At 35.9% G+C, this 18,929-nt stretch overlaps 2 protein-coding genes across 5 annotated transcripts in view; one reads left to right on the forward strand and one right to left on the reverse strand.

The window, feature by feature from the left end:
• Window positions 1-18,929, forward strand: part of LOC126375497 (gastric triacylglycerol lipase-like) — a 294,161-nt gene that overhangs the window by 50,261 nt on the left and 224,971 nt on the right. The window lies entirely within an intron of this gene.
• LOC126375491 (transcription factor SOX-5) overlaps window positions 1-18,929 on the reverse strand; it is a 414,266-nt gene that overhangs the window by 4,998 nt on the left and 390,339 nt on the right. For all 3 annotated transcript variants that reach the window (XM_050022446.1, XM_050022447.1, XM_050022445.1), the window contains exon 5: window positions 12,118-12,346. In XM_050022446.1, coding sequence (XP_049878403.1) covers window positions 12,118-12,346 — 229 coding nt within the window. The remainder of the gene's footprint in view (window positions 1-12,117; window positions 12,347-18,929) is intronic.

An 18,929-nucleotide genomic window follows, 5' to 3' on the forward strand; every position in this document is an offset into this window, starting at 1 on the left:
ACGTCGTACGGCTATTGGTCGAAGGCCTCGATATAATTCGCGCCGCGCGCGGTGGGGTTGCCGTGCAGAGCCTGCTGGCAGGAGACGCAGGAGTCTCATAACCCTGATTTTATCGAGGTAATAACTTGGTATTAATTGTTTTAATTGTGATAAGAACCGCGTAAACCTCACCTATGTTAGATTCATTATTGCTTAACTTACTCTCTAGTTGTATATCGTTACGTAAAAATTTGGATTTAAATCGAATTCTTTACTTAACCTAGTTTCTAACCAATAATAGTAGTCAGAAATCAAGAATCAAAATCATTTATTCAACGTAATTACCAAGGATAAACTTGTTGAAGGTCAATGTAACATTTTTGAATTTACGTCATTTCGCAAGGTGTTATGGCTGAGGAGAAGAAATGACTGTAACAGCAACACATCTTTTAAATCAATGAGGGTACATTACAAGTTATTTAATAACTAGAGGAACACATTAAATACCAGTCATTTTTGTCATTTAGGTAATCATTATTATTGTAATAAGCTTTTTTACATAAAATAAGCTTCACATGAGCTTTAAATTTATTTTCTGACAAATTTAAGTCTAACAATATGTCCGTCACCTTATCCACCTGTAATTTGACAAATTATTAAAATTCTTTAAATAACTTTTAAAACCCATAGCTCAATATTTTTTATATAAGTAACTTAACTGTAGCTGTATCGTAAATAATATTAAGTTTATGATTTTGTATTAGAAATGACATTATTGAATGTTATTTTTATTGTTATAAATCCAAAGGAATGTGGTTCATAAATGGGATTACATATTTTATTTTTTAAAATACACATTTTATTGCTTGTCACTTGGTTAACATTTGAATTAGATTGAACAGCAAATTTACAGAAAATAGACGCACAGAAAGTACAAACTTCTGAGTACTTATTAGCACATCCGGAAATTTTATATAAAATACCTCGTTTTACACAGGCACTACACATTGACGTTATCGTACACGCGCATCCGTGTGTGTGACGTCCGACGCTCATACGGGTGAAGACTAAAGAAAGACCAAGGGGGTGAGGTAAACCTAGCTCAGCCGCTGCTGGGGAACGGAGAGTTGCCGTCCTATACGTAGTGTTATTCCTTATTCTATGGTATTAGGTTAGGCTCAAGGTACCTCATACTAGTTTTAGGAAAATATCACAGGTAAGGGCCTTTTTGAAATATCACGTTTTCATGCGATTTTTCAACGACACCGACACGCTACTTTGATTCCCGGTAAAAGCTACGATTATAATAATTTACTTCGATTGAATGGATTGCGTGGTTTGTTAAAAAAAAAAACACCAGTGGGTTAAAAACGCCACATCGAACCAATTCATCAAAAAAGCAATATTGCAATTTGACATTTGCGCATATAAAAGTAAGTGCGCAATGTAAAGAAATAGCAATATTGCTTTTTTAAATGAATTGCTTCGAAGTGGCCTTTTTAACTCCCCAGAAAGCTATAAAATGCGCATAGGTACAAAGTTTTCACTATACTGTGATAATAAAAAAAACACTTTCTATGTTTAATTCGTACCCAGTCCAGAATAATAGAAGGTATACCTACAAAAACAAAGCTATTCTAAGTATGTATTGTTCACATGATACCTAACGGTATAATTTATGTTATATTAGTCATAAAGTAGGTAAAACTCGACAGGATTAACCCATGAAGGTCGCAATAAATAAAATAGTGAAAAATGGTATTTTATAGTCACATTCATTAGGAAATATTATAATTAAGGGCTTGTATACGTTAGCGGCGGAATGTGGTTTTAAGAGCGGCCATAACGTTATTTGTCAATTTTCACAGCTCATGTTGACTATGAATCAAGTAAATTAGTGATTTCTAAGTAGAGGCGTCTACGGCCTCCGTGGTCCAGTGATTTGAGAGTTCTGCTCATAATCCGGAGTTCCTGGGTTCAGATCCCGGTGGGGAAATATCAATCACTTTGTGATCCCTAGTTTGGTTAGTACGTTAAGCCGTTGGTCTCGGTTATTACTTACTGATGCAAGTTAGTAGTCGTTACATGAGCCATGTCAGGGGCCTTTGGCGGCTCAATAATAACCCTGGTGGGTTGATGGGGTTGGTGATCCAGCTCAACCACTGGACCACGGAGGTCGTTACAACTAAGTAATCGCCTGTAAATTCCTAGCTAATAAGTACCTACATCTAAAGGCCATAAGCACAGGCCAAGTAAATGCCATAATATTAATGTTATTAATAGTGAGATTTTAGCTGCTGAGAAGTTAGCCTCAACAGACTAGATGTTTTTTTTATGATGAATGTTGTGTTCACACATAAGTACTGTTTTACTTTGTTTAATTATGTTCTAACTAAATGTTATAATGTGCATAGCTGTATGTGATCCATTAATAAATAAATTCATAAATAAGTACCTACTATCTTAAAGTACTACTATCTTTTTTTTATTGAACTTGACATCCTTAAATCTAAATACCTTTGAAATTTATACATTATTGCTTAATTCAATTCAATTCATTGACAATTTAAATTATTATTAATTGCTATAAATTTTATGTTATTAATTATTGTTGTATATGTAAAATTGTTATGTTCTTGTCATGAAATGTTTATCTAAATATGTTAAATGGATTATTATTATTATACATAATGTCGAACACAATGTAAAAATTCTTAACGATTACGTAAATAAATAAATAAAATACTATCTTAAAGCACATAATAATCCATAGAATAACATGAATAAGAGGTACTTTAAATAGTTGGCATGATACCAAACCAGAATGGTTACAGAATCGTATGTCGTTTCATTTCCTCTAAAATAAGAGAAAATTGCTAGTTGCGAAATAGATGGCGTTCAAGACATACACTTCCGTTCGCTAAGCGTACACTCGTGCGCATAAGTCATTGGGCGTGCATCATTTTGATTAACTAAACATGCTTATACTTAAATTTACAATTTAAATAACGTCTAGGGCCCTGTGCCGAGGTTTTTCTTACAGTTTCTTTTCCCCGGCTATACAGGTTGTGAGAAGCTGCAGTAGTTTTAGGCGGATGAGACGTTCGTTACGTAAAAATTTACGACTCAAAGTGTAACTTTGTTACCTACTGAATAAAGATATATTTGAATTTGAATACGCCTATGATCGCTAAAAGGGTAGACAGCCACAAGCGATTGAGTGCCGCGGGCTATATTTTAAACCGAGTTAGTCTTTAGGCTTCGCTATGCAATAAGATGGTTTAGGTCAACGAATTGATCACTTAATCATTATTAACGACCTCCGAGGTCCAGTGGTTGTGCGTTGGCCTCACGATCCGGAGGTCCTGTGTTCGATTCCCGGTGGGGACATATCACAAAAATGACTTTGTGGTCCCTAGTTTGGTTAGGACATTACAGGCTGATCACCTGATTGTCCGAAAGTAAGATGATACCTGCTTCGGAAGGGTCGTTAAGCTGTTGGTCCCGGTTACTACTTACTGATGTTAGTAAGTAGTCGTTACATGAGCCATGTCAGGGGCCTTTGGAGACTCAATCTTAACCCTGACACCAAGGTTGATGAGGTTGGTATTCCACTTCATAACCCACACGTAAAGAAGAGACTTCATCATATTGAGTTAATTAATTCATAATTAATAATCAGTTAAATATAACTGTTATGGTCCATAAATATTATCGTATCGAAGATTGAGATTTCCACGTGTGTCCCATATTTTCATTTTGATAAGCATTCCGACGTGTTCTATGGGAAAAAGTGGTAATTATTGGCTTTATCTAATACCTAAGTTATACTCCCTAATATACATAACGTAAACAGCCTGTACGTTCCACTGCTGGGCACAGGCTTCCCTTCAATCAACCGAAGGGGGTATGGAGCATACTCCACCACATGTTCTACTGCGGGTTGACCTTTATTGGGCTAGTTTTCCCTTCGCGGGTTGGAAGGTCAGACAGGTTTCTGTAAAAAACCGGATCAAATCTTCAGGTTAGGTAAGCGGACTCAGTGGAAACGTAATAACGCTATGGAGATGATGATGTCCAACTTTTTAATGGGAATTAATAAAATGGAAAATAAAATTTGTATTACCCATTTATGAAGTGTCCTAATCCGGCTGCCGGAATTATGTATAAAAAACAACAAACAAGAATATTTAATTATTTAGCTGTGGCAACACTTCTTATTTTCTCATGATTACAGTCGCCATTACGTGTTTGTACTAAAATCATAATCATCATCTCCCTAGCTTCATCCCGTTTTTCATAGGGTCCACTTACCTAATGTGATGTTTTGACAGGTCCAGTTTTTACTAAAATATATTCTGTTTTTAATATGAAAAACACTAATACCTATATATAATATAAAATTATATAAAAAAATATTAAATTGTTATTGTTGTTTGTTATTGTTATTATTAAATTTATTTTATATTATTTCTCTTATTATGAAAATAGCGTGAAATATTGAAGTTTACGTACTTTGACAAAGTTGCGCGCGACCGTCGCGTCCACAAACCGCGGTATCTTGCGCGAATCAACGAACGTAGGATGTAATAAATTATCTAACACCGTGTCAAATTAATTCGGGGAATGCCTGGATGTTTCCGTACGTTGCTTATTAATTGTGTGGACACTTGTTTGCGAATCCGTCAGCATAGCGGATGTGTCAGGCTGACCCATATGTGACGAAGGTGCATCCAGAATTACGTAAAATTAAATCTTGAATTTGATAAGTGTTTCGGGTTTTGTCAACGCTGCGTTATGAGGCTGATAAATGTTTGAGCGAGCTAATTTTGTAAACTTGCAAATATATTTTTCTCATAAAACTCGTTCATTGCATTTTTGAATTTGGAACAATTGCAAATTTACATTTTATTTTTTATTTCTAATAATAGTAAGTTTTCATTTTAATATAATAATTATAATTTATAAAATTTTAATTTCATTTTAAATTTGAATTTCGAACATTTTGTATTTTTTTTATTTCTTTAAGTAATCGTGCAAAACACATACTAAACTTGCGAGGTGTTCCAATTTTATTGATTTGATGAGAGGATATGGTTACGTATAGGCATTCTAATTATTATGGATTTTAGTAATTGTAAACGTAAATAAATACTTTACTTTTTTTTCTTTTCTTTTCTATGTAATAAAAAAGTAGGACACAAAGCGTCGAATAAAAAGTATTTCTGGAAATTAACTCGCATTCTAAATTCAAAAATTCCATTAAACCCGTCATTTTTACATTACCAAAATTCAATTCGCATTAAAACTTATTCAGGTTTATAATCATGCTTAATGTACAAAACCAAGTAAAAAGACCTACCGAAAACATTTTGATTAAATTCAATTTCGATTCAGATCTCTGGCACAATGAACTCACCTGCCATCGTCAAAAGAAAAATAAAAAAAAAGAAAAGTCACCGACAATGGCGTCCAAACGTCAGGAATGTCATCAAGTGGACCCGAGATGCAATAAAAGTGGACACGTAAACAAATAAGCTGATATGGACGATAAAATGTTAAAAGGAGAGAGAATTTTATAATAATCGTCTTGTTACTTTTTTGTCTTCATATTCAAAACTGCCGTGGTCACCACATCAAATGACTGAACCCTAAATAGGATAACAATTTGAATATTTTTATCCAAAAGTTTTTTTTTTTTTAAGTAGATGAACAATATTTTAGGTAAGTTCTTTATTTATTTTAGTACAGTATGGTGTTATAAAGTTTGATAAAACAAAAAGTAATGATAAATAGAAAGTGTTCTATATCGTGTACTTATTGGGTACAAATAATAACTTTACAAAAAAGAACACTTTCTTAAATGAGAAGGCTATCGAACGCAACCGCATTACAGCCTAATCTACAATTTCGAGCTTTTTCATATGACTTATTTATAGGCACTTCCTTTCGTTATTCAGTTAAATATTAACATCCACAGATAAATAAAACAATTTCTCAAAACTATGTCATGTACCATTTTGGCGTAGGTAGTTACCTACCTATCGTATTAAAAGGCTATTGAATTAATTTCTTAAACGCACTCCTTTAATCCCGATTTAGATCCAAAAACGTAATGTTCAAAACAAAAATAAGTCCGAAAACTGGTCTAAAGATTTACAGACTCGTCTTAAGATATTATCTTTTGTAATTAATTCTTGCGTTTAAAGTTTACCAATCTCTCAATTTTGGTGTGGCGGCAATCTTAAGATTGTATCATGCGTTAGTGAGGACGCCGAATATGCCTTTTTATTTAATTGAATACCAGATTTCTGATAATTTTGTTTAGAAATGGCATACTGGATTTATATATTCTCTGGTAATGGTTAGTTTGGTTTTGATTCTGGTTTAAACCGGATTTAGATGTAGACAGACATGAACATGATGCTAATAAATCAAAACATGCTTGGCGTATCTAGGGCGTAATAGAAAAAAAATATTCCAGTACCTAAAATTCTCCAATATTTCTAAAAAGATAACACTTTCCCTTCTTCCACTCTTATCAAAGTTAAAAAAAGGAAGAGTAAGAAGTAAAATAGATTAGGACTTTGTTTACTGGACTTTTAATGAAGAAAAATATATCTCGTAGGTATGATTATCTGCCTAACATAAACACTAAATTTAATACGTTAAAATCCATACCCTCTCGTTAATCTATTGTGGCCAGAAATTATAATAATTATTAATAATGATAAAGCGTTTATTTCGGACAAACTTCACACACATACATTGACTTATAAGTACAATTAGAAAACAAAAAGAAATATCAAAAACATATTACAGAAATCTGAGCCTTACGAGGACATAGAGCAAAAACTAGAACGGTAACTTGTTACTGCCAGTTCATTTCAGGACTTTAATGTGGATTCTTCACCTAAAGATTATAATCATTATGATCGTGAGTAAATGCATAATATATTGTTATATAAATATAGATATATGTTTGTATTATTTGTTTATCCTTTGTTTACGGTTCAAATACGCAGAGGTGATGACAGTTTGGAGAAGCTGATTGTGGTTGGGAACACTGAAGGCAAAAGATCGCGTGGTCGTTCACCGACTAGATGGACTGACCAAGTGAAAGACGCGTCGTCATCCAAGTTCTACACAGTAGTAAGGGAAGCGCTGGACAGGAACCGGTGGAGGCAGATATGAGGGACCGACCAAGAGAGAGACGGTTCAAATATATAAACAACAATCAAACGTATTTATTCTTCAAAATTGGCTTACATGGTTAGCGCTTTGTTGAACGTAAAATTAAATTACATATTGCAACTGACTGTGGTAGTCCACATGGGGAGCTGTATCGCTGAGGGAAAGACGTGGCCAGAAAACCTCCCAGCACAGGGCCCTACTGTTTCATGTTATCCTTTCTTTTTTTTTAAGTCCAGTTTGTATTACATAATAAACTTAAATACAATGGTATTCCAATTGCAGACGGTGGAAGGAAAGTGAAAAATAAAGAGAGTTTATGTGACTTATTAGGCTGGACTGTCCGTACATGACTCGTTGCTCCATGAGTCACTTGTACAGGAGCAGTAAATAAATGTCATATTTTTATTTCAATTTTATTGTGTATGTGTGTGTATTGTGCATCTATGTAATACTAATATTAGTGAGTAAGAAATCATTGTTACTAACAATCTGGGTCCAAGTTACCCGTAATATTTTTTTTTTTTATTCACAGAAACAGTGTTTTATGAGGTACCTGACAGAAGCAGGGTTATCCACGGTAAACTGTGTGATCCTTTAAGCTTTTATATCTCCCTCCATGCAGTGACTGGAAGAGATAAGCCCACGTTTTCTTACTATTTTGTTTAATGTATGTTGTATCTAATACAAGAATAAATTTTCAAATTCACACAAAATTATCAACACGCGTGACGCAAATCGCAACGTCAAATACACTTGGAATATCTTCATTTACGATTTGAGTCGTGTTGTACTGACCTATATCAAACTCGATATTACGGGAATACGCGATGCAACGGGACGAATTAATTATATTTTGCAATTAGACAAGATCGCTATGCGACATTTCTTCATTTTAACGTCCGATATAACAACGATTCATATACCTAAAGTTTATATTCGTTGGCTGTTTATTTTTATATGACTTATTTATGAAATTACATCACAGCTGAGGTGTAATATAGGTACAGTCATGAGCAATATAATGCACCCTGTAATATACCCTGTATAATGCACTTTAGGACTCTGTCGCACTAACATATTTGACATTTAGTGAGACTTACAGTTCAATTTGACAAAAAAGTTAATGTGACATGGTACCAAAGTGTATGCATATTAATGCTCGTGACCGTACCCCTAGTCCTCGCCAGCTGTGTTTAAGTCCCAATGTATTAAGGGGCGAGTTTGTTGCCATTAACCGGGTACAAAATCCTGAAAACCACGTGATATCAATTATCTATGGTCCAGACATAAATTCGAACTCATAAAGTCGAATTCAATGGTTTTTGAATTTCTTGTATTTGGCTAAATGCATTGCGAAGCCATTACTAAAAAAAATCAATGGTTTCGATCCCGAGTCGGGATTCGAACCAGGCACACTATGGTGAACAGAACTATCACGGATTTAAGTTTTATTTTTCTTTTGTTGTTAAACAGATGGTTTATTTTTTAAATTACTTTTTGTTTTAACTTGTAGATACTTTCGACAATTTATTGTTCGGATGTGCTCCCATGCTTTTTTCCCTCCCACATCTTGCGTAAAACTTTGACCAGGATATAAAATACAATACGCTTATTCACGATCATAAAATCTCATAACAAAACAGAATGATCAACACCAATTCTCACTAATACAGTGACTCACACGAAAGACAATAGTACCTAACTGGTTTTCTGACACTTTTTCTTTGACTTGTTTCTTGTAAAGAAGGAAAAATATCGTCATACTATTGGCACAGTTAATATCAGTATTTATTCACTGTGGTACGCCATGGTAGCTCAGTCGGAAGAACGCTCGACTCTCACTGTGAGGTCACAGGTTCAAATCCCAAAATGTCTTATTACCGAGAAGACAGGCAACTGAACGCGTTCTATTTTTTATTCACTCCCAGTTCAAAATTTTTTAAAGTTTTTTTTTAACTTGACTAGAATTCTACTCCAATTCTAGCTTTAGATGAGTCAATAATGTCGTGTATCTACGTCATGCGCGCGCACATCCGAAAATATTCCAGGAAAATATAGAGAGCGGCTGTCTAACCAAATCATTTATTACCTTACCCGTGCTCAGGCGCAGGCGTTATAAAAGGGTTCTTTCTTACTTTTGTTAATCGCAGTGATTTATAATGTGTTCAGTATAACAAAGATAGCAATAGACAGATAGCATGGAGGAAAATGCACCGACAAGATCGTGGCTCTTAAATTGATGATGATGATAACAAAGGTAAACATAGGTAATTTCAGCTGCTTGTCTTCCCGGACATGTCGTTAAAACCGACAAAGGAATTGATTCTTCTTCTTATCGTACGGGTTGTGAGGTGGAATACCAGCCTCATCAACTCTGGTGTCAGGGTTATGATTGAGCCGTTAAAGGCCCCTGACATGGCTCATGTAACGATTACTCACTTACATCAGTAAATAGTAACCGGGACCAACGGCTTATCGTGCCTTCTGAAGCACGGATTATCTTATTTTCGGACAATCAGGTGATGTCCTAACCAAACTAGGGATCACAAAATGATTTTTGTGATATGTCCCCATCGCGATTCGAACCCGGGGCGTGTTGAACACAGGGGGATCCTGAGTCTAAAGCTCAACCACTGGACCACAGAGGCCGTTTGAAATCACTAATTACGTGATTAATAGTCGAAGTTGTTAGATTGTAAGCAATATAGGGTAAGGTGTGTAATTCCGTAGTCTCTGCTTATCCCGGTACTTTTCTCGCGTTTTTAACATAAGTTTTACGCCTTTTTACTTACGGGAACGTTCCCGAAATGGGAATATCCCCAGAAACAGCACAGCAAGGCCACCTAATGGCAGATTTATAAATCGACAGGCAAAAATAAACGACCAATGTGATAGAAACCGGGTCAAAGTAAATAGCGTCTTTCACATGATTTGAAATTTTAATTTCGTATCGTTTAGTGTTTATGGTCTTGTATCGTCTTGTTATTTTTCGTTGATTTATTTTGTGATAATTTGTTATTATTTGCTCTTTATATCGATGAGTTTATGTATCCGATTACATTGGGACTTAAATATATAATTATATATATTTTTTGTATTTAAGTATCTCTTCTTCGGATTAGTCCCAGATTTTATGTTTTTTTTTTAAAGAACGTCTAGGGCCCTGTGCCGAGGTTTTTCTTGCAGCTTCTTTTCCACGGCTATATACAGGTTGTGAGAAGCTGCAGTAGTTTTAGGCGGATGAGACGTTCGTTATGTAAAAATGGACAATTCAAAGTGTAACTATGTTACCTACTGAATAAATATATTTTAGAATTTGAATTGCACAATGTTAGGACCGAAAGGTATAGTCTAATTGTATCAGGAGAGGGTATGGAGCATACTCCACCACGCTGCTCCAATGCGAGTTGGTTGTTGTAGTGATACATTCAAAACATAAACAGCCTATATACGTCCCACTTCTGGGCACAGGCCTCCTCTCAATCAACTAAATACCCCCTCCGGTACGGAGCATACTCCACCACGCTGCCCCAACCCGCAGTTTTAGTGATATAATATTTTATATGCAATAAAACCTACACTTATTTTGTTATTAAGTAAACATGTTACAAACAAATAAACAAGTCATGAGATGAGTTTGGACCGTTTGATGATCATGAGAATGATACAAAAATTGATACCTTTTATTTTGTTTGAGATTGAATTTCATTGCACTCGACTTGTTTTGTTAAATATTTTGAGATGCAGTCCGACTGAACGCGTACAGCGGACGGTAGCGAAAAACTTATTAAATATTTAAGTTTATGAATACAAAGTATATACACTGGTCAATATTTGATAAATTAAATCAGATATACCTTTTGTTATCAAATACAAGCTTTTCAGTCAGTCAGTCGTTTTAAATATGTATAGTAAATAGACAGATAGCAAAAAGGTCCGGTCTACAGAGGTCCGTGTTGCTCTATGCAAGGCACGCGATTATTTTTTAAATATAATGCAGGCAAGTACTTTTTGTTTTTATAACACTCAACGGTGCTTAGGGAATCTCTCAAAAAGAAAATTAAACCAAAGGAATCTGAATCGGATGGGACTTAAACCCGCAGCCCTTGTCAAGCCGGGACGAGCGTGTTAACCTTTACACCACGACTGGGTGGGCTCAATAAGGCAATTTTTCAATCTGTATCGATCTCATAATGATGAGGAAAATTCGCATATACGGGAGGACCCGGTTATATATTTTTTCTTTAGTAAATCGTACTTTTCCTTAATTAATATCAATTAGTTTTTATTTGCTAGCATCACGAATCATTATTTTCATTTCTCTCACAAATTATAAGTTTTATTCCCAAGGAATCAAATTACAACCGTTTTCAATGAAACTCATTGTCTCGTCGCTTTATCGCCAACAGTGCGTCAGACACTTTTCTAAGCCCACCATTGTTTTGTCTTGAATGACATCATCATATGAGTTTTAAGGTAATTCTATACTTAACGTTATAATGTTTAAAACCCATTGAATATTCTCAGAATTACAAAATGGACATTCTACCGATCTGATGTTACTTTTAATTTCCATTTTTAACAGACTTCAAAAAAGTAGGCGGTTCTCAATTCGTCTGTATGTATAATATTTATTTTATGTATTTTCACCGAGGCCTGTGCCCAGCAGTGGGACCTATTTATGTATGTATGTAGATGAATTGCTTCGATTTGGCCTTTTTAGACCCCCAGGGGCCTGTTTTATAAAACTTACAATTGTAAATTACAATGACAATTTGATGTACATTGCGGAGTGTGTGATCACGAATATTTTGCAGTTTCATATTAGCTACGTAATGAACATCAAATTGTCATTGTAATTTACAATTGTAAGTTTTATAAAACAGGCCCCAGGTCTCAGTCTCAATATTTTTTTCATAATTATAAAATATTATATGTACTTACTGTTGCAAGCAGCATTGAAATCATCCTCTTTCTGCATGGAGTACTGTCCTTCTTCTATCGGCGGGTAGGGCACGAACCGCGGGAGCATGATCGAGGGCTGCGCGGGCGACGGTGAGCGCTGCTTGCTCAGGTTGAGCGGCGCGTCGGGGTCGGGGGGAGGGGACGAGCGCGCGCTCGCCGTCAGCTGGGCGAGCTGCGCAGTCGCCGGCCACGGGGATGGTTGCATTGCCTGAAATCAAACGCTTAAGTTATTATTTTTATCTATCAATAATATATACCTAAGTACCTACGTAAAAAAAAATGTTTGAGCCAGTACTTCGCCACATTTACCACGTTCTCCTAGGGCTTTAGCGAAGTTGCCAACGATTATGACAATTGACAGTGACAGCAATAAAAATGTATGGGATAATGTTACATCCATACATTTTTATGTGCTACTGCACGTTATTGTTATGTAGGTATAATCCGTTTTAAAAAACAGAGCGTTTTGTAATGTGACGGGCCAAGAATTAGCCGGATTGTCATTGCGACCCGTTCTACAATAATAATATGGCAGCCTACGTTAAGTCGCATTGTGGGTGCTAATTTAATATTATAGGGTACTTTAATTGGCCAGTTTCCTAGGTCAAAATTAAATTACAAAATTCTGATTAATAAATAAAAACAGATCTAAAGGTGACAAAAACGTTTTCTTTTTTCTATTTAACAAATTCAAATTCAAAAATATCTTTATTCAGTTGGTAACATAGTTACACTTTGAGTCGTAAATTTTTACATAACGAACGTCTCATCCGCCTAAAAGTACTGCAGCTTCTCACAACATGTATAGCCGGGGAAAAGACGCTGCAAGAAAAACCTCGGCCGGCACAGGGCCCCAGACGTTCTTTAAAAAAAAACATAATATTTATGAATATTAATAAAAAAAAATGTAATAATAAGTGCGACAGTTTGTAACGTTTTTCTATGACGATGACGTCACAGGTTGCTTTTTCATACAAATTCCGTAGTAATTTCGTGTTTTGACGTAAAGTAAAAAGTAGCTGATTTGACTAGTTGAAAACTATCTGTCTATGTATTCTCAATTATAACATAAGTATTATGTATTAATTATTGTAAATATATAACCTGCCAATTTCTAATAAAATCAATTTAACTAACTTGTCATTTTACATAACATCTTCTAAGTACAGAACTAACTTTACAACACAAGATAATGTTAAAGAAAAACGAAAGTTGTTCATCTAATTACAAATTTACAACCGGTGTTATGTAAATAACTGCCGAGTACGAGTCGTGCTCTGGCACGGAGGTTCCGTACTGATTTTTTTTTTCAGTTAATTGCAATGCACACCTCCACCAATTAATCAATCGTGGAGTATGCTCCATACCCCCTCCGGTTGATTAACGGAAGGCCTGTGCCCTGCAGTGGGACGTATATAGGCTGTTTATGTATTTGTAACTTCTTCTTCTTTTCTCGTGTGGATTGTGAGGTGGAATACCTGATGAGGTGGGTTACTATTAAGCCGCCAAAGGCCCCTGACATGGCTCATGTAACGACTACTTACTTACATCAGTAAGTAGTTACCGGGACCAACGGGTTAACGTGCCTTCGGAAGCACGGATCATCTTACTTTCGGACAATCAGGTGATCAGCCTGTAATGTCATAACCAAACTAAGGATCACAAAGTGATTTTTGTGATATTTCCCCACCGGGATTCGAACTCAACCACTGGACCACGGATACCGTTATTTGTAACTGCAATGACGATGCACAATGCATGTACGGGGATGTCCTTACTACGATTTCATTGTAGGGTTATAGCTGCTGGCTGTGATGATGTGACTTGCGGCCAGACCTACTTGACGCATCGGGCCCGATAGATTGGGTGGTGCAATAAGCGCTTTATCACCTCCCTAGTATTATCCCGTTTGCACAGGGTCAGGGGGTAGGTAAGCACCTAATCTATTAATTTGACAGAAACAGTTTTTTTACAGAAACGACTGCCTGTCTGACCTTTTTAAGCGCCAAGGAAAAGCCAGCCCAATACAGGTTAGTTAACATACTACCGAAACGCATATCTCGGGATTGTGGGTTTCTTCACGATGTTTTCCTTCACCGCGTGAATAAAACATTTTTTTTTGTCTTTAATTTACTTAAGGGCTTATGAATAAAACATGAATTCGAAAATCATTGGTTTAGGCTCGTGTTGGGTGGATTCAATAAGCGCTTGTGGAATCCCAAAATGTTAATGATGTTATTAAGTATTTGTCATCCACTTTTGACTATAAAAGTTTTCTTTTGATGGTCCGACAACGCAACTTCCGTTATATTAACGAAACTTGTTACGAAAGTTTAAAGTTTTTAAGAGATTTTATTGTTTTTACACAATTCATTTTAAATGTAAAAGTAGATTTGAGTGGAAAGCTAGATAAACAGCTGAATGATGCATTTATAATTTTTAGCTCGTAAAAATACATTTGTAAAATTGCATACATACATAAACTCACGCCCGTAATCCCTAATGGGGTGGGCAGAGCCACAAGTAATCAAAGACAACTTGCAGCCACTGTTGATACGATGTCGTAAGCTGGATATGATGAACCTTATGGTGATAAGGGCTCAGCCTATCGCCCATAACATTAGTCCATCATGTTAGAGCACACAATCTCTCTGTCGGTTTTTACGGCATGCCCGGGAAGACAAGCAGCTGAACGTTTTCTATGTTTTTTATTTGCTCCCAGAACAGCATAGAAGCAACAACATTAACACAACACATACAACACAACATTAACACACACACATTAGCATACGTTTTTTAGGAACATTTGTAAAATTCGAATGAAATAATTCGAATTTGAAACTTTGAAAGTGTCACTATTGACATAGAATAAGGAATAATACCTACTACATATAGAACGGCAAGTCTCTGCTCCCCTCTAGCGCGCGGCTGAACTAGGTTTACCTCACCCCCTTCGGTCTTACGTTATACTTCAATTATATTGTCAGACGTCACACACTCAGATGCGCGTGTACGATAACTACAATTTGTAGTGTCTGTGTAAAACGAGGTTTTATTGTATGAAGTGTCCAGTGTGCTCTTGATATGAGGTCGCTTTTGATGAACAATTCGGAGACAGGAAATCAGCTCATCGACCATGTAAGGATCCATCGTGTAACAACACAATATTTTTGTCGAATTTTACTCCCCCTAGAAGATAGGATACTCATTCAAACTCAAACTCGACAATTATATTATTAAGTTGGTAACATAGTTGCACTTTGAATCGTCAATTTATCTCCTTAATATTAACTCATAATTATGAACTGAATCATCCCCCTCAGTATTCGTTACAATGTCACTAATATCCTGTATACCTCAACCTACCCCTTCGAAGAGACAGGCATATTACTATGTTATGTTGCTATTATAGAGCGCTTAAGCAGCTAAACATATACTACGTTTTTTATTCGCTTCTAGTCCAGTGCCATGTTTATCAAAACTTACAAGTCTACCATCTTTACAAACTACAAGTTACTCACAAGTCCGTGTAAATTACGTTTATCAAAAAAAGAAGAGCGTTTGTAAAATACGCTTGTGAAATAAATATTGACACTTGTAACATGATAAACACATTTTTGTTTAATGAAATTTTTTACAAGAAAATTTATTAAATAAATTAAATAAAACAAATTAATAAAATATATTAAATAAATTAATACCTGTATTACAAGCCCATGTAATGTTCTGTACAAGCCCTGACTTGTAAGTTTTGATGAACAGGGCACGGCATGGAAGCAAATTCGAATGGTATTGATGTAAATTATAACGTATGTTCATCATTAACATACTGGTTGCACAATACCACCGAAATAATTTAAACGTGCTCAATTATAATAATATTGAAAGCAGGATGTTGCTTCACTCTAAACAGATATTAACTTCTTCAATTGATGATTATTAACTGTATTAGCGAAACAACTATTACATTTTTTTAGGTCATTTAACTGGTTTGTGTACTAACTTGTTCTTAATTTGCTATTTATTCGAGTTGTTTTTATCATAATTTATCTAAATATGCGATGCGAGTCTTAAGATGTATAATTATTAATCTTCTATGATGGACCGTGTGGTATGTGCCTAATGTGGTATGGATTGACACAGTACGGGAATACACGTTAGAAAGATCATTTATTTACATGAACACAGTACAATGGTTTTAATAGGTAATAATATTATCAGCAAGTTTTCCCCGTCAGTGTACCGGTGGACGGTGACGTCAGTGACCAGTCTGCATAAATACGATTCCCCTCCACGCTGCCGCCTCTTTCGCTTACTCGACTTCGTACCGAACGGACGTGTTGCGCCGCGCGTTATTTGTCTTACTTATTTCTCTTTATATATCGAATTGTTTTGCTAGTAGTTTCGTATTGTTCGTTAGTTATTTTTGTTTTCGTATTTTTAAATTAATTAATTGTTATTAAAATTCTTTTGTTAGTAACTGAAACCTATTTTTTTTTTAATATTTTCCACTCTGAATTCCTAAAATCAGAAGTGGGATCTATTAAACCTTCACGCTCACATCTTTTCGGCTAATTGCTAATTTCTAAATTTCTGTTTTATAAAATTCAAATTTTTATTCGTAAACACGATGGGTAGGCGAAGTCGTCCTCGCGATAGATCTCGTTCGGATGGCAGGCGAATAGGGTAAGGTGGTGCAGGAGTGCGCACTTAAAGTTCAATTAGTTCTAAAAATAAAACAAAAGCAATTAGGAAAATCAACTCTATTAAATATTATACAGTAACTAATAGCCTATTATTTGGAATATATTATTTTAATCTATAATAATTATCTTTGGACGTATTTCAATTAAATCACAAAATGAGATTTGCGCACTCTTACACTCAGGTGTGTGTAAGAGTGCGCTATGAGACGGATAAGAGTGCGCAGTTTATTTGTCCATGCAAAAGTCACATATGTAAGCTCCTACGCCTGTATACGCTATACATTTTTCATGCCACCAGTTTTTGCATCCGGAGCACTCAATCCAGTCTTCTTCAATAGGTTCTTTATATATTACGTCGCACCCTCCACATTTCCACTTTTTTATTTTGGGAGCATTCTTAGGCTTTTTAGGCGTCTTAAAATCTAATCGAGTTTTTTTTTTTGTTTTTTGTTCTACTTCTATCGAAAATGTAAAATCATATCTTTCTGATTTGGTTGTAATTGAAGTTCTGAGCAACCTCTTTCTTAAAAGTATATTCCGCCATTCCAAGAGATCTAGCAACCGATCTCTTACTTCACCTCCATTGACGCGTTTACGAGCTCCTTCTTTCTAATAACGAAAGTGGTCAATTTTGTCGGTCAGTTTTTGTTTCTCTTCTGGCCATGCTGCAAGTCAATAAAAATTGCATAAAAATTCGTGATCACTAAAATATCCACCGATGTGTAAGAGTACGCACGCGCCATCTTACACACCCTCGTAGTGCGCACTCTTACATTTTTTCTCAAATCGCAGTAATGACTTTACTAGCGTCATCTCTGCGCAGCGATTAGAATTATTTCTTTCGAGCGGCAAGTTGACAGTTTAGGTTGTTTAATAATTGCAATCAAATACTTGTAGTGGGTTGTTTTTTGAAACAATCACACATTGAAATAGTTGATATTTAACATAAAAAGCAGTAAAAATCTTCGGGCTTACCTGAGAGACACAGTTTTCACTCAATCGCGATTAATTTTGGGGAGCGTATACCGGCATAGTAGGTGTTCAAAACATGATTGAAATTAGCAGCAAATCTCTTTCAGTTTTTGCACAGAGCCATATGCGCACTCTTATCGCCTGCGCACTCTTGCACCACCTTACCCTACGTGAGGAGCGATCGCGCGATAGACGCTCACGTGGAAGACCATCTCGTAGCAAATCACGCGATCGAAATAAGAGCCGTAGTCGTCGCGTTCGTAATACTCGTTCACGATCTACAACTCCTTCAATGTCGCGGCTGTATCGACGATCTATAGATACCATAGTGACACGGCTCAATGCTTTAGAGAATAGGTCGGTCGTAGATAATACGCCTGCTCCCCCACCTGCTGTAACCATGGATGGTACTGCTGAAAAAATTGTGGAGGCTATACATTCGCTGAAAACTGATAACTCGCGTTCGTATTACGTTTCTAATTTCGACCCCAGCATCCATGATGTGGATGTATGGTTTGGTGAAGTTGACAGGGCCAAACTTAATAATAGATGGGATGATTACGAATGCGTATCGAGAATCGGAAATTGTTTGAAGGGTGATGCCAGGGTTTGGCTTGACATGTGGGTGGTTAATGACCGTTCTTGGACCAATTTCAAAAATGATTTCAAGCCATTATGTGCCAGGCGAGTTGATATGGCAAGTATTTTATACGAAGTCATGTCAACAGATTCGGATCATTATCAGACGTATGCAGAATATGCGCGTCGTTCGTTGCTCCGATTACGCATAGTAAAGGGTTTGAGTGACGAACTGATATCGTCTATAGTGATCCGTGGCATTAGGGACCCTCATGTTAAGGCTTCGGCTGTAAACGCGAATTTACTACCAAATGATTTGGTAAATTATTTAGCTACTTTTATTAAATTACCCTCGAAAGATAGACAAAATTCTCGTCCCGTTGGTTACGGTAATCAATTAAATTTTAACAATAAACCGAATAACAATTTAAAACGCCCATTTGCAAAGCCACACGTCCCCGTCAAATGTTATATATGCGGAGAAACCGGTCATAAACAAGTGGAATGTACGAAAAAACGTAAAATTGATCAATC

The sequence above is a fragment of the Pectinophora gossypiella genome, chromosome 19, assembly GCF_024362695.1.
Source record: "Pectinophora gossypiella chromosome 19, ilPecGoss1.1, whole genome shotgun sequence".
NCBI classification, from domain to species: domain Eukaryota; kingdom Metazoa; phylum Arthropoda; class Insecta; order Lepidoptera; family Gelechiidae; genus Pectinophora; species Pectinophora gossypiella.